This window comes from Saimiri boliviensis, chromosome 4 (genome assembly GCF_048565385.1).
Source record: "Saimiri boliviensis isolate mSaiBol1 chromosome 4, mSaiBol1.pri, whole genome shotgun sequence".
Lineage (NCBI taxonomy): Eukaryota > Metazoa > Chordata > Mammalia > Primates > Cebidae > Saimiri > Saimiri boliviensis.
Genome location: NC_133452.1, coordinates 144,285,261 through 144,302,383, shown reverse-complemented (window position 1 = coordinate 144,302,383; position 17,123 = coordinate 144,285,261). Strand labels below are relative to the sequence as shown.

Below are 17,123 nucleotides of genomic sequence, written 5' to 3'. Positions count from 1 at the left end.
ATGATTGCTAATTTTTTTTTTTTTCACCGAGTCTCCCTCTGTCACCCAGGTTGGAATGCAATGGCGTGATCTTGGCTCACCACAACTTCTGCTCCAGAATTCATGTGATTTTTCTGCCTCAGCCTCCCGAGTAGCTGGGATTACAGGTGCCCACCACCATGCACAGCTAATTTTTCTATCTTTAGTAGAGATGGGTTTTCTCCATGTTGGCCAGGCTGGTCTCGAACACCTAACCTCAAGTGATCCGCCTGCCTCAGCCTCCAAAAGCTCTGGGATTATAGGCATGAGTCACCCCACCTGACCATGATTGCTAATATTTTTAAGTAGAAAAAAATCATAAAGCAGATGCTGGTCAGATTAAGAATGAGCCTATCCTAAGAAATAGTGCACGGAAGCATGTGAAAGTTTATCCTGCACCTTTGCCTTCTGGGGCAAGGGAGTCAGCAGGACACAGGATGTGAGGAGCACCCCTATATCTCCAGCACCTCTGAATGGGCTTTCTTGTCAGAGTTTGGGTCTCCAGGGCACAGCTTCCATTCTTCTTAAGATAGAGTCTCCTCTACTCTTTGTTAGGTAAATATGACTTAATATACCAAGGGCAGGCCAGAGTAGAGACTGTCCATCTGTTATGGGTTGGGTTGTGTGCTCCCAAATTCACCATTGAAGTCCTGATCTTCTGAAGTCTTTACAGGTGTGGTTAAATAAAACTGAGGCCATTAGAGTGTGTCCTAATCTAAAATCATTAGTGTGCATGCCTATGTTCATTGCAGCACTGTTCGTAATAGCAAAGACATGTAATCAACCTAAATGCTTGTTAATGATAGACCAGGTAAAGAAAATGTGGTACACATACACCATGGAATACTATGCAGCCGTAAGAAAAACACCATCAGGTCCTTTGCAGGAACATGGATGGAGCTGGAAGCCATGAGCCTCAGCAAACTAACACAGGAACAGAAAACCAAACACCACATGTTCTCACTTGTAAGCGGGAGCTAAACGACGGGAACACATGGACACACAGAGGGGAGTAGCACACTCTGGGGCCTATCAGAGAGTGGAGGGTAGGAGGAGGGAGAGGATCAGCAAAAATGACTAACGGGTACTAGGCTTAATACCTGGGAGGTGAAATAATCTGTACAACAAGCACCCGTGATACAAGTTTACCTATGTGACGAACCTGCATCTGTACTCCTGAACTTAAAAAAGAAGTGTAAAAAGGGGTAATGAGGACACAGACATGTAGAGAGGGAAGACTGCAAGCCAGGAAGAGAGGCTGCAGGAGAAACCAAAGCCGACACTTGCATCCTGGACTCCAGCCTCCAGAACTATGCGACAATAACCCTCTGCTGTGCATGCCCCAGTGCGTGCGACTTCCTTACACCAACCCCAGCAAACGAATACATCATCCAGACTAGGTAGGCCATTTTCCCAAAATATTACTAAACTATGTCAAATATTTAAATGCTGTTTTATAAAATACAAGCTGAAGTGTTTGAACCACGTTTCCTCATTTGCACATTTATGCGCCAGTGAATTGCTGGTTGACATATTCATAGGTTTAAGCATATGGCATCTGGTTCATTTCATATATGTTTGGTTTCATCACACTGAATCCTGTTGTCACTTTATATTAAAGTCCCCAAAAGACCTCTTCATGAAATGTTAAGGAGGGATCATGAAATAATGAAATCAGATACATAAATAACTGAATCCAATGAATCCAACCAAAATTAAAAGTTGTCCTATAGGGTCGAGTTTGTACTATTTTGAGTAATAGTGACATGTTATGGAATGAGGCACAAACAAGATGCATTCCTAATTATATGTGTCTGTATGTGTATGTGTGTGTGTGTGTGTGTGTGTGTGTGTGTGTGTGTGTGGTGTGTGTGTTGATGCATAAACCCTGGACCAAAGAAAAGCGTTTTCTTTAAGAACTATTTGAAGGCACTGGAAAGAGGACGAGCAGGCAGAACCTGGAAGAGTGTCCATTTGTAAGAGATGAGCATTTGTCTGGCTTTCCGCTGGGGCTGATGTAGAAAGTACAGTCTCTCTCACCACCTTGAGGGATCAACGTATGGAGGAGGGATTCCTAAATGGCTGGAAAATGAGGGGGGAAACACCAGATTGAAAGGAACAAGGGAGCTCTTCCCGGGACGTTGTCCGCAGGCACTCAGAATGGTCCAGTGTTTGACACACCCATATTGTAGGCTTTCCTACAACACAACCTCTCATAAAACCAAGCTATCCCGAAGCCCTGGTAATAGAATTGTCTACATGTATACCAAGAAGGTTGGGAAAGCACCAAAATCTGCCTGTGGCATGTGCCCAGGCAGACTTCGAGGGGTTTGTGCTCTAAGACCTCAAGTTCTTATGAGATTGTCCAAAACAAAGAAACATGTGAGCTGGGCCTATGGTGGTTCCATGTGTGCTAAATGTGTTCGTGACAGGATCAAGCGTGCTTTCCTTATTGAGGAGCAAAAAATCATTGTGAAAGTGTGGAAGGCAGAAGCACAGAGTCGGAAAGCTAAATAGAAAAATGAAACTTCTTTGAGTAATTAATATGAAAAGACTTTTTAAAAAAGGAGCAAAGGAGGGGAGCCATAAAACCTGTGTATAATTTCACCCAGGTCTTCCACTGATCTCTTAGCTGTGCCTGAGTGGGAGACAGTCCAGGGAAACTTCCAGAAGGAGCCAGCTGGAGTGCTGAGGAGACAAGGAAGGAACCAGAAAATAATATGTAGTAAATCTCAAAAGGCTGACATTTTGGGGAGCATGTTCTCTGACCACAGTGAAATGAAACTGGAAATTGACATCTTGAAGATCTCCAAAAAACTGTAATAGGCATTACTGAGCAACGGATGAGCTTTGAGTATGGGCTGAGGAATCAGGTAATCATATTGTATCAGTGTTAAGTCTCCGGATTTTGATAATTACACTGTGGTCATGTACAAGATGGTCTTTGTTTCTGGGGAATACACACTGGAGTATTTGGAGGTCAAATGGCACAGTCTGTGGGGGGAGGGAGAGGGAGCGGGAAGGGAGGGAGAGGAAGAAGGAGGAATGAAATAGCAAATGGCATAAAATGTTAAACAATTATTGAATCTGGGTAAATAGCATACAGGAGTTCCTTGAACTATATTTGCCGCCTTTGTAAAATTTTAAACTTATATCGAAATTTACCCTTTTTAAAAATAATAAACCCTAATTCGCATCCTATTTTGCTTCTATTTTCTTCTGGAATTGTCTGTATTGGAGATTAGAGGCAAGATGGTCCGTAGAGCCTCACCCCAACCCCGGGCTGGGAGGGGCTGTGAATGGCACTGTGGGGACCGGGCCCAAACAGTAGACAGGGGCTTTGTCACCTACTGCAGAGGTTAGACCAGGTCCCCACAGCCCCAACCCACTCCTGAGCACCATCTCACCATTATTGGGTTTCTAAGTGGACGACAGCAAGGTACTTGTGCTAAACTACAAAGCACATCACAGAAGCCAGAGGCAAGGATTAGTGTCCGCTAGACAAACGACCAGCTGCTATTATCATCTTGTTCAAAGTTTAGAAACTGCTAGAGAGGAAAGGTCAGACAGCAGTTGTCTCTGAATAGTGAGTTTTTGTGTGGTGGCAGTGCGGGGGTGGGGGGGCACGTTTGAAGGAGGTTGAGGAGGGGAGGGAGAGTTGCCACCCACAAAGAACCCTTTAGAGAGCAATATTGGCATCATGATCTACCCCGTCTCAGCGTTTCCTGCGCATCCCCCATGAAGCAGACTCCTCAGACAGATTCTCTTCTGTCTTTGAAACAGGCATTAACTCTGCACACGCTGGTGGTCCTGAAGCACTTCTCCGCTACCTTCCTGTGTTTGGGAGAATTCCCCCTTCTGTGTCTCAGTGGGAAAAGATAAGAATGCCAGGGACTTGCTTCCTCAGGCTTCCTCGCAGTGTAGGTGGGATGTGAGGCAGCCAGTCAGATGCGTTTGCCCAGAGTCCCAGGGAACCCCAAGACAACTGGGCCCCTCAGCACCCTCAGCGGCTGCAGCGACAGTGTCCCTGAGGACCGGTTACAGGCATGATTCCCACGCACCCAGCTGCTCTGCGACTCACCAGACGTCATGTGTACAATCCAGTGACATTAAACACTTTCTCAGCATTGTGCAGCCATCACCACTTTCTAGTTCTAGCACGTCATCCCTCAAATGGAAACCCCGTGAAGCAGTTGCTCTCATTCCTCCCTTTCCCCTCACCGTCCCTTGAGACCACTAGTGCATTCTGTCCCTATGACTTCGCCCTTTCTGGATGTTTGATGTGAACGGAATCTTATGTTATGTGGTCTGACTTCTCTCCTTGAATGTTTTCAAGGTTCACACATGTTGTAGCACGTATCAGCCTTTCTACAGCCAAACCAGATCCCGTTGCATGGATATATTACGTTTTGTTTACCCATTCATTTGTTGATGGACAGTGGGTTGTGTCCAGCTTTTGGTGATGGTGAATAGAGCGGCTACGAATATTCAGGTACTAGCTTTTGTTCGGAGATCTGTTTTCCATTCTTTCCGGTATGGACCTAGGAATGGAATTGCTAGGTCATGTATTGATTCTACGTTTAACTTGTGTAGGAACTGCCGAGCTATTTTTCCTAGTACTTTTTTTAAATACACAATTTTCTGCTTAATGTAAGCAGAGTTTATTTCTGTTGCTGGCAACCAGGAACTTGGACTGATATCTTATTCCCACCTTACTGATGGGAAACCTGAGACTCAGGGAAGACTGAGCGGTTAGTCCAAAGCTCCTGGCTGGATCCAGGCCACAGATCCCTTAACAGTTTGCTGCTGAGACACTAGGACAGTGAGATTCCCTTTGCATCTCACCTCCTGCATAAATAATACGGTGCGGTGGTTCCCAACAGGGGTCCCTGGAGGCCAAGGGCGCCATGAATTATTGACCAGGGTCTGGGAGCTATTTTGAATATTTCACCAAGTGTAATGGAAAACCTCCACTTACGCACAATGAAGCTATTCAGGCTATCTAAAATGTCAAGTTTCTTTGCTTTTGGCAGAAATTAAATCAACCCAGGGTAGTAATAAGGGTTACTGCCTGCTGATCAGAGACTCTGGCTGGCAGTTATGTATATCTTTGATTAATTTTAAAAATGGGAAAATGAATAAATTATTACTTAATAAATGGAGTTGTTTGGTGAATTAAAATCTTTTAAAACATGGGGTCCATGGGGAGAGAAATCAGATATGAGTGTCTTGGTGATAAGAAGGCCATCAAAGAAAGCATTGAGAACACGTCCTTGGCTGGCACCTGGGGCTCTGGGTCTAAGAGTCTTGATTGTGCCACTGACAGCTCAGACCTTGTGCCGGTGACCACGGGTGTCCCCTTCTCTGCCACGGACGGGCTGATTTGCTGTTGCTAAGCCTCCTTCCAGCTGTGGTGTCCTGTGATTCTAACCCACCTATGAAGGGAGGCAGCAATGAAGAGGGGAGATAATTCATTTTTTTCTAGATGGCTGAGCTGCCCGCAGGACACAGCAGTGACCAGAGATGGGAGATCCTGCACACACCCGGCTCTCTCCAGACCTCTTCTCCTGCTGTAACCTCTGGCTTGCAAATGGCCACTTTCCTTCACCCCTCACCTCTGCCCTCACCCACGTCCGTTGCCAGGCCCTTTCTATCTCCGGAGATCTGTCCTCTGGATCAACACCTCTCTGTCCCCAGGCTGTCTCCCACATGGCCCTCAGCCGGGTTCCTGACCATTCACCACCTGCTTCCCTGGCTGGCATCACAGAACCCCGATATCTTTGTTTCCTCTTTGCTAACAGTAGTGTGGTCACATCACACCTTACTTGGTGCAAGGTAAGGTGTCGGGAAGCAGCCGTGACACCTGCCGGCCTGGCACACCTCTCGCCATCCTTCCTAAAGCCTGCACCAGCCGCAGGGAGCCTCCAGGATGGCTGGGCTGTTCCCGGCCTCCAAGCCTTTGGGTCATCCCTAATTGCTTTCTTGACATTTAGCTTGAAAGAGTGACAAAGTGACATTTTAACTCCTGGTGACACATACTGGTCCTGATGACAAATACAGTCAGCCCCAGTGAGCTTCTGTGTGATTTTGAACCTGCCCCTCCACCTCTCTGGCTGCTAAATATAATCATCACCTGAAGGAACATTTACCGTCTACCAAACCATGAGTTACAGACATAAAGAAATTAACATTTGTAAAGAGCTTAAGAACATTCAAAGGAATGGCACCCCGCAGTGAGTAAACAGCTCCGTGAAGTGCAGCTCTGGAGGGCAATCTTGCCTGTTGTGAATACCAATGTCTTTGACTGATGAACCCACAAACAGGCATTCATCAGTCAAAGACAATGGTTTGGGAGTTCCTGCCGCTCACGCCCTGTGTTGGCATCAGACCTGAGGTCACTGTGTAATGGGTCTACTTACTATCTACCCTAAGATATGGCTAGATCCCACAGTGGTAGGGCTCAGTCTCGAAGAGTGCTCCTCAGCCCTCAGACACCAGTCGAAGGTCCAGGCCTCCAGTACTTCTGACCCATTGGCTTCAAGTTGGGACTCGCAAGACTCCCACTTTGTGTTTGATTAATTTGCTGAGCGACTCACAGAACTGAGGGAAACACGTTCACCAGCTTACTTTAAAGTACACTGCAAAGGATACAAATAAAGAGAGGTGCAGGGCGAGGTATGGGGGAAGGTGCCTGGAGCTTCTGTGTCCTCCCTGGGCATGCCACCCTCCAGGAGACACCATGGGTTCAGGTATCCGGAAGCTCCCGGACACTGTCCTTGTGGGTTTTTATGGAGGCTCTGATGCACGGGTATGCTTGACCATGCGGAAATGTGACTGGACAGAAAGCACGTGACCTAAACCCAGCAAAGCCTACCTGCTCAGACTTTTCTTGGCCTTTCTAAGCAGCATTCCTTCCTCTAGGGTATGGGGCAGGACCTTCTGTGGAATGAGGATTTTTTTTTTTTTTTTTTTTTTTTTTTTAAACAGAGTCTTGCTCTGTTGCCTAGGCTGGAGTGCAATGGCATGATCTTCACTCACTGCAAACTCCCGCCACCTCTGTTCAGGGGTTCTCCTGCCTCAGCCTCCTGAGTAGCTGGGTCTACAGGCACGCACCACCACATCCTGCTATTTTTTTTGTAATTTTAGTAGAGATGGGGTTTCACCATGTTGGTTGGGCTGGTCTTGAACTCCTGACCTCGTGATCTGCCTGCCTCAGCCTCCCAAAGTGCTGGGATTACAGGCATGAGCCACCACGCCCGGCCTAATGAGGGTTGTTTAATCCACAAACAGATTAGCATCCCATCATGAGCAGGTGAAAGAAAAACAGGAAAAGGTCAGAGAGAGAGATTCTGTTTCCTGAGTCCTAAAGCACCCCAGCATTCTAACAAAGAATGTGGGCGTTGGCAGCCAGGAACGTGGAGGAAACCAATATGCATATCCTGATACCACAGGCCTTCTGCGATGCAGATGCTACATGTTTTCCAGACACTTCCCAGACCTCACAATCCCTTCAGCCTTCCTTTCATTGTGAACTTCTCAGGCCTGATGCTAGCAGCTTTTGCACACACTGTGCCATTTAATTCTTACATCAGCCCAGTGTCCCAGCCTGCAGGTGTGGCTCAGGGAGCTTAGCGGGCGCCCAAAGACACTGTATTTGAACTTGAACTGCCTGACTCCAAAGTCCAAACTCTTCACTACTTTGCTAGTCTTCCTGTGTTCAACTTGAAAATAGGTCGCTTGAGGCGACCCTATTAACCAGTGTTTCTCAGGTCTGCTGCCCACACAGGCATGCACTGCCAGAGCTCAGGGTCCCTCTCCTGGCCTAGAGTCAGTCCCCAACAAACCCCAGTGAGAGCCTGCTGGGGGGTGCAGACATGGAAAAGGCCAGGCCTCGGGGTGCTCTGTCCCAGGCTGGAACAGCACAGCCGAACCACGTCAGAGCCAGTCAGCCCGGAGGCTGGGCTTGTTTAGCTTTCTCTCTCCTGGGGTGCCAGTCTGTAGGGGACAGAGAAGCTCCGTGAGCTCATTGTCCCTGAGCTATTAAAAAGCCCTGCAGACGGTGCCGCCTGGGCGTGGGGGTGATTAAGACACAGTGACAGCAGGTTGGCCTGCTGCCCTGGCCGGGAGCAGTGCTTTGCCAGGCATTGTTTCCCTCATTAAACGGCTGGGCCCAAAGCGCTTCCCTCCAACGTCTGAATTAATCCCAGAGCAGCTTCTCCAGGTGGGCTGGTCAGGAGACAGGTGCATAGGGGACGGAGCGGGGAGGGAAGAAGTGAGACGGAGGATAAGAGGAAGGAAGGGAAAGAGGGAAGGAGGAAGTTCCCTTGTGCTGCCCAAGGCCAGGGCTTTGTAGGGCAGGGGGATGAGAGAGGGAGGCATTGAAGATGTTACTCTTATCCAGGCTTCCTTGGGACCATCAGGATTTCCTTTGCCTGGGTCCTGATGACCTGTGACTGGCCAAGGGGGCACTGTGAAATCCCCTCTCAGAACTACATGCAGCTGCCTCATCGGAGCAGGGAATGTGGACCTTCTGGGCACAGGCCATATGCTTCTTCCTTCTCCCCATTGAGTAGCAAATTCTTGGGGAATCCAGAAGACATTCTTACCTCCAAGTGCCTGGGAGCATTTGAGATTGGCTCCTCCTCGTCCCAGCTGTCACTGCCCTTCTGTCTCTTGTGCCCTCCAGTGCCAAGGTCATGGGCTGGCAGAACATGTGGTCTGGGCCCTCTGTGCATAGACAGGCCCTCTGCAGCTGACTTGACCTGAATTCGGAGCCGGTAGGCTGGGACACCCCTGAGTCTCAGCCAGCTCACAGGCTCTCAGCTCAGTGTGTCTCTCCAGTGGCTGCGAGAACACTCAGGGCCATCCCGGTCACATGAAGGCTGAGCATCTCCTGGGGATGCTAAACTTGAAGGCCCCCGCAGCCTGAACACACTGTAAGCCCCCAGTTTACTAGCTGTGGTCACTCTCACAGGTAGGCACAGGGGGAGCCATCTGGGAGGGGGGCATGTTCCCTCTCTCTCGGGCACTGCATTAGATTCCTAGAGCTGCCATAACAAAGCATCTTAAGCTGCGTGGCAAAACCATAGCAATGTCTGGTCTCACAGTTCTGGAGCCACGAAGTCTGAAATCAAAGTGTCAGCAGGACCGGGTTTCCTTCTGAAACCTGTAGGGGAGGAGCCTTCTTTGTTTCTTCCAGCTTCAGGGAGTTTGCTGGTAATATTTACGTTCCTTGGCTTATAGATGCTCCACTCCAATGTCTGCCTCCATTGTCACGTGGTGTTCTCCGGGTGTCTCTGTCTTCATATGGTCATCTTCTCATAAGGACACCAGCCACACGGGATCAGGGCCCAGCCCACTCCAGCATGGCCTCACCTTCACTAATGACATCTGCAAAGACCCTGTCTTGAAACAGTCACCCCCTGAGGTGCTAGGGGTCAGGACTTCAACCTTTCTCTTTTGGGGGACACACGATTCAACTCATAACTGGGGCTCTCAAGGATCCAAGGGTGAAAGTTCCTTCCTCATTTCTTGTGTAGTCTACTGGTTAAGCCTTAATGGTGAGCAGCTCAGTCTTGCATGCTCTGAGAGGAACACACTGCCTTTGCTCCCCTGAGCACATGGGTTGCCTGGGGCCTTGCTAAAGGCAGATTCAGACTCAGCTGGTCTGGGGAGGGGCCCAAGACTCTGCATTTCTAATAAGCACCCAAGTGATGCCCATGCTGCTGGTCAGTGAACCACACTTAAATAGCAAGGAGCTAGCCCACGAAGCCTTCCCAAGGAGTCAGGCCCCTCCTGTCCCTGGGGAAAGGCGGAGGGCTGCAAGGTTCAAGGGCTAGAAGGAGGAAGCAGAGAGCTTCAGTTTAACAGTCAACAGAAAACGGTTTCCCTAGTACAAGAGCATGGTCGAATCTGCTCCAAGGCCCCAGGCTGGGAGCTGCCAGCTAAATTCTCCGTGGCCAAATCTTTGGAAGGGAGTGAAGGATGGCTGAGCTGCCAGGCTCGGGGATGCCCTCCACTTCTGCCTGCTTCCACCTTTGTCCCAATTCAGTCAAATCCCACGCTTTTATTTCTCCTGGGAAATACTTAAGAAACTGGATTTTTCTGGGTCATGTGGTAAATGTATGCTTAACTTTTTAAAATAACTTTTTATTAGGTATAATTCACCTACCATAAAACTCGCCCTTTTCTAAAGTGTACGATTCAGTGGCATTTAGTAGATTCGCAGAGCTGGGCAACCGTCACCACTGTCTAATTCCAGGATACTTTCCCAACATGGGCGTTTAAGAAAAATGCTAATTCACTTATAACATTGTACTGGAAGAAACCAAGAACTCCCATGCCTTAGCTCCTTTTGGCCTCACTACAATCTCATGAGTATGATTAGTACCGTCATTTTCCAAATGGGGAAACCAAGTCACAGAGCTCTGGGAACTGCTCAAGCTCTCCCAGCTGGTCAGTGGCACAGCCACAGTTCATGTCTGATGCCCGAGGCATCTAACCCACAGCAGGGCTTTTGTTTCCTCCCAGGTGGCAGGTTAGGTGTGTTACCCAGGAGGTGAGGGGCGTTGAGGGGTGGAGTCAGGCCCTGGATTAAGGGCGGGTGCTGGTCTCACCCCATCTAAGTGGAACAAGGCAGACAGAGGGGCTGGCGGCCTGAGAGCAGTGGGGAGAGGCTCATGGAGTCTGATTCCCCTGGGTGGGAGAGGGGTTTTCTGCCAGGAAGCCACAGGCAGCTGCGCTGGCTTTGCTGTGTGGTCACTGGATGGGAGGTGGACTCAGTAAGTGCTCATTCCCACCCTGTTGCTCTAGTCAAGGGACCCACGCTCAGCACTGGGGTCTCACCCTTTCCCTTGCCCCTCTGTGCTGCTGAGTCCACTCTATCCGATTCCAGGATGCTGCCCTCCTCCAAGGCAGTATCCAAGGAACCCACCAGCAGCTGGAGCCTCATGGCCCCATTGTTTCTCTCCCTTTGTCCTTTGCAGGCCTGGCTTGCACCCTAGACACCTCCAGCTCCACCCTGCGGCTTCATCCACGTGGCTGTCACTCTTCTGGAGAGAGCTCCATGTCCGGTGCTCCATCAACTCAAGGCTGACCTTGTCCCCAGAGCCCTTTCAGACCCATTTCTCTGCCCATCTCTTCTGGAAGCTCTGCTCCCTCGGCTCTAAGCTGCCATCACCACTTAGGAGCTGTGCTGTTCATTTGGTTGTGAGATGTAGTGAGTCACTGTCTTCCTCTATTGTGGCATAATTTGCATACAGCAAAAGGCAGACATCTTGAAGTCTAGAGTTTGATGAGTTTGGACAAACGCATTCATCTGTGTAACCCACACTCCTATGAAGATGAGAACATTTTTGGTCAGGGGTGGAAGTTCATGCCTGTAATCCTAACACATTGGGAGGCTGAGGGAGAATTGCCGGAAGCCAGGAGTTTGAGACCAGTCTGGGCAACATAGTAAGACCCCCTGTTTCTAGAAAAAAAAAAAAAAAAAGAAAGAAAGAATTGCTATTTGAGAATCTGGGCAGCTTAGCCAAAAAAAAAAAAAAAAATAGAAAACATTTTCCATCACCTGAAAATTTCTCTTGTTCCCTTTTACAGTAAGTCTCTTACCAGCCCCAGACAATCTCTGATGTGCTTTTTGTCACTAGAGATTAGTTTGATCTCTTCTGTAACTTCATAAATACATTTCCCTGATGACAAATAATGTGGAGCCTCTTTTTATTTTACTGGCCATCTAGAGATCGTTTTATTAAGTATTTTTTCAAGTCTGCCCATTTTTTCCAAAATGAATCTTAAAAACATTATTATCAAGCTGTAGGAATTCTTTGTATATTCTGGATATAAGTCAAATATATGTGTTTCAAATATTCTTTTCCCAATCTGTGGTTTGCCTATTCATTTTCTCAATAAGATATTTCAAAAAGCAGAAGTTTTAAATCTTGAAAAAGTTCAGTTATCATCTTTTTGGGCATTAATGTTTTCTGTGTCCTTTCTAAAATGTCATTCCATCAAAGGTCAAAGGACAGTCCCCTGTATCTTTTTCTTTAAGCCATGTAGCAAGTTTTTGGCTTTTATATTTAGGTCTGTGCTCCGACTCGAATTGATTTTGTGTGAAGTAGGGTGTCGAGATTTTTCTTTCTGTCCTTATATGAATAACTTGTGGCTCCAGCATCATTTGTCGAAAAGGCCTTCCTTTCTCCATAGGGCTGCTCTGGCATCCTAGTCACTTCTTAATAATAAAGTAGAGATGAATTCAAATGATTCACTCTTGGTACATTAACAGCTGTTTAAAAATAGATTTCAAAGTTTCCTTTATACTAATGTCAAGCTCATACGTGTGCATTGTAAGGTTCTTTCTTTCTTTCTTTCTTTTTTTTTTTTTTTTTTTGAGACAGAGGCTCCCTCTTGTTGCCAGGCTGGAGTGCAATGGTGTGATCTTGGTTTACCGTAACCTCCTCCTCCCGAGTTCAAGCGATTCTCCTGCCTCAGCCTTCAGAGTAGCTGGGATTACAGGCATGTGCCACCACACCTGGCTAATTTTGTATTTTTAGTAGAGGCGGAGTTTCTCCATGTTGGTCAGGCTGGTCTTGAACTCTTGGCTTCAGATGATCCACTTGCCTCGGCCTCCCAAAGTGCTGGGATTATAGGTGTGAGCCACTGCGCCCAGCCAAGTCCTTTCTTAATTGGGAGAGCAGGGGCAAGTCGTGCTCTGTACACAGCCACAGGTGCACCTGTGTCCTGCACATGAGTTTCCAATAGCTGACAGTGCAGCCTGGGAAGTGTTCCTTGGGATAGTGTTAACACACTGGTTTCCTTTTCAGATGGAACCTTGTGTTTAAACAGTCTCAAGAGCCCACCTTGCTTTCTCTTGTTGAACTCAACATTCTCTCCGTTGTTTTGCATGTGAGAGCATGCCACGTTCTTCCTAGGGCTTAGATCCAGAATAGACAAAGACACACTTCACTTGGGCGGGAAGGCTATGGAGGGCAACGCACTGTTCATATTCACAGCGTTCCCATCTGCCTTCTGTGCTTGGCAGCCACATGGCATGGAGGGAAGGCCGCGGGCTTTAGTCTCATGGAGAAAGGGCCTTAAAGTCTATCTCCAAAACCCATGTGTCGAGGACTCAGGCCTGGTTCTCAGGCCTCATGTTCTCCACTCCCAAGTAGACATATGGTGGCTACCTTTGGCGGAGTTTTTGTGAGGTTAAAACGAGATGCATCAAGTTTTACACACACGATTTTCCTACTCCTGCTGAGCCATTCACACTAGGGCGAGAGATTATAACCTCCGTTTTAGGGTTGAGGAAATGCAGGCTCCGGGATGTTCATGACTTCTAGGTGGCGGAGCTGGGTTTAGATCCCCAGTGTGGCCTTGGGCTTGGTCCAGGGCTCCGAGGGGCATTCTGGCCCCACTCTCCTACTGAGTGCAGCCCCTGAGCTCAGAAAGGGCTAGAGAAAGGGCCAGGGCAGGACAGTCTCATGCACATTGCTGGAATCTCCTATGGCCCCTGCCTTTGAATTGGGCACTAGCTGTGTCTTTTTTGTTTGTTTGTTTGCTTCTTCGACTTTCTAAGCAATGAGGCATTCCTGGGTACAGAAGCCACTTAGGTGGAGAGTCAGCATACTCTGGAGTGATGGCTGAGGTCAGAAATAAGCCCATTTCCTCCCTCCCACTGGCCCAGCTCCTGGGTGCTAGGCTACATCCTCCTGGGGACACCATCACCTTGTAGGGTCCGAAGATTGTTCAGTTCAGAGTTTCCTCTGTCCCTCAGGACATCTGATTTACCTTCCCGAAGTCACTGTAGTTGCAAGTGTGAAGCTATTGACTACTTTGAACATCTGAGGATAAAGTGGGACTTGTTTTTTTTTTTTTTTTGAGGCGGAGTTTCACTCTTGTTACCCAGGCTGGAGTGCAATGGCATGATCTTGGCTCACCGCAACCTCCGCCTCCTGGGTTCAGGCAATTCTCCTGCCTCAGCCTCCTGAGTAGCTGGGATTACAGGCACGCGCCACCACGCCCCCCTAATTTTTTGTATTTTTAGTAGAGACGGGGTTTCACCATGTTGATCAGGATAGTCTTGATCTCTTGACCTCGTGATCCACCCGCCTCGGCCTCCCAAAGTGCTGGGATTACAGGCTTGAGCCACCGCGCCCGGTCTAAAGTGGGACTTCTAATGGTTTTGACATAGAACCCACAGCTGGTCCCAAGGGCCCATGCCCCGTAACCTGGCACCTTACAAAAGGGTCCCATGGCCTGTTTGTGGCTACCGCTGTTGTCGTGGAAGCTGAAGCCCCATGCAGTGGATGTCACCACCATAGTGGTGGCCCACCTGCTTTCACCCTGGTCCGGAGTGAATCCCTAGCCCTGGCTGTGGGTGTGCTGGGCAAGTGCACAGGGAAGTACAAGGCAAGGACACGACCGCAGACTTGGATGTGAGGTCTTCTTAAATTTTGACTTTGCAATGGCTCCTTGAACACGTGAACCTCTCACTTGGAGAACGGGGAGCATGGGGGCCTGCTGGAGGGGGTGGAATGAGACCGTGCATGTGGACTCCACCAGGGCTGGGCCTTGTCTTCCCTGCTCATGGCTCTATCTCTCACACATAAGACAGAGCAGCTCCACTCTCTGGGGTTGAGACTGTGGGGCGCTGCACCTGCTCACCACAAACAGCAGCTGCTGTGATCCCTGTTAACATCCCTGTTACGGTGACAGTAGTGCCTCGCCTCCCTGCAGATGGGGAGAGCACAGACAGCCCCGGCCAGGAGCCACTAAGTGCTCCTCAAGTCATCATGGCCAGTGGGCAGTGTGGAGAGCTCCCGCCGTGAGAACCGAGAACACACAGATGCCCACTGGGTAGTCTGGGTAAGCATTTGAAGGGGCATATGGGGCACGTGGAGCATTTGAAGGCCACCATACAAAGTTCTCACCTGCTTTTCCTATATATGAAAAAAACAGAACTTCCAGAGCTGAGGGGCTTCCTTTCCCATTGCTTGGCTGCCTGACCACCAGCCACTGTTGGGAGCATCAGGCACCCGTGGAGCTCTGCCGACTTGTTCAGGACATGGGCACAGCCAGGAGCAGAGCAACCTGGGGAGGGGACAAAGACACAAATGGCTGCTGAGCTTGCACGGCCCTCTGCTCTACGTGAGGCTCCACTGGTCACAGAATTTATGCTCACGACATTCCCAATTACTAGTGCCTGCTGGTCCGTCTTGCCAGCATCCTCAGAGGCTTATCATAGGGACAGCTCACACATGTGCTGGAAGGATCCCAGGTCCTCAACTCCAGGATGTGGGCTTTTAGACCATCCTTACAAGGAGGGAAACTCTGTGTAAGGTTGTCCTCTCATGTCACTGTGTCTTGAAGCACCAGATGACAGGACTGTAGGGAAACTTCTCCAAAAGGCCACAGAGCTGCAAGTCAAGCTCAAGGGCCCTTTAGAAAGACTCTCCAGCATTTCCCGAGGTGCTGCAGCCCCAGCCTGGCCCGTCCTGAGCCCCGTGGGGGCCTTCCTCCTAAAGACACTCTCAGGATCTCTGCCTCAATGTGGTGTTTGGAAAAACGCTCTGGAAACCTCAGTTTGAGGCCCAACTCTAGAGTCCTTCACTGTTACTGTGCCCCTGGGAAAGTCACTTTGTCCCTTTATGCTTCAGTGTCCTCATGTGCAGACCGAAGGGACATGCAGATGCCCTATGGGGTCTGTTCTGGTTTGGATGGTTCCCGCTTCCCTCTTTTTCTCCCTGAATAATGATCAGAGCAGCGCCCCTTCTTGATGGCTTGTCAGGTGCCGGGTTCTGCGGCGAGGGCAGTGCACAATGTCTCACACTGCCCTCACCACACGCTCTGCAGCAGGCGCTATTATCATCCCCATTTGACAAAGGAGGAAACTGGGCCTCCCAGGGAGGGTCACAGCCATCATGCTGGCATTGGTCACCATGCTGTCCTTCCTATGGGAATCATGTATTTCTTGAACTGCAAAGTGACTTCATCTAATGGATGAGTTTACCTTGCTTTTCCCTCTTTCATTATTTATTCTCCTGTGGGAGTCGCATGAAAAAGTCAAGAGCTGGATGTCCCCTTGGCTCCCTGGTGGTGGGAAAAGCTCACTTCTGTCACAAGTGCTAGTCAGTCAGAGTGGACCCTGAGGGGATCTGCACAAGCCCCCGTAGAAATAGAACGAAGGTCTAGGGAGCGGTAAAGAGACACAGGCCCTACAGTCAACCCCCTAGTGTTTACAGATTTTTTTTTTTTTTTTTTTTTTTTTGAGACAGGGTCTTGCTTTGTTGCTCAGGCTGGAGTGCAGTGGCATAATCACGGCTCACTGCAGCCTCAACCTCCTGGGCACAAGCAATCCTCCCACATTGACCTCCCAAGTAGCTGGGACTACAGGGGCATGCCACCATGTCCAGGTGGTTTTTCAAATTTTTTGTAAAGACAGAGTCTCACTATGTTGTCCAGGCTATAGACAGACATTCTTAATGTGGAGGCTGTGGACTTCAGTGTGAGGCCTGCCACCTCCTGCATATGCACCTTAAGTCACAGACAAGGGAACAGAGGCCTCAAGAAGTCACGGCTTAAGTCATGGCCAACTCCTGTGACTTCTCCAGGCCTCTGTTCCCTCACTTGTAAGATTTAAATAACAGTCGATCCCACCTCGTGGAGTGTTGAGGGAAATGTTCAAGAAAGGCCTCTGTGAATCCTTTGGAATGTCAGCAATGTGAGCCCTACTCTAGGACCTTAGTATAGGGTTTGGAACAAATATAGCGTCACATAACGATATTTCAGTCAACAACAGATGGCATAGGGGATAGTGATAATACAGTGTTTTTACAGTAACTTTTCAGTTTAGAGATACAAATAACATTTGTTACAAGTGCCTACAATTTTCCGCACAGTAACGTGCTGTCTTACTTCGTTCTTGCATTGCTATGAAGAAATACATGAGGCTGGATGATTTACAGAGAAAAGAGTGGCTCACAGTTCTACAAGCTATACAGGAAGCCTCGTGGCTTCTGCTTCTGGGGAGGTCTCAGGGAGCTTTCACTCATGGAGGAAGGCAAAGCGGGAGCAGGCGTCTCCTGCATGGCAGGAGCAGAACCAAG

General features: G+C 48.8%; 1 protein-coding gene across 1 annotated transcript; it reads left to right on the top strand.

Moving 5' to 3' along the window:
* Positions 1 to 2,178: 2,178 nt before the first annotated feature.
* Positions 2,179 to 2,574, top strand: LOC101047881 (large ribosomal subunit protein eL34-like). The gene has a single exon (XM_039462705.2). It carries the CDS (start codon positions 2,179 to 2,181, stop codon positions 2,533 to 2,535), a length of 357 nt encoding a protein of 118 aa, XP_039318639.1. The 3' UTR covers positions 2,536 to 2,574.
* The last annotated feature ends 14,549 nt before the right edge of the window (positions 2,575 to 17,123 follow it).

Coding starts and splice junctions, on each gene's coding strand:
- LOC101047881 (XM_039462705.2), top strand. CDS start 2,179: ATGGTCCAGTGTTTGACACACCCATATTGTAGGCTTTCCTACAACACA.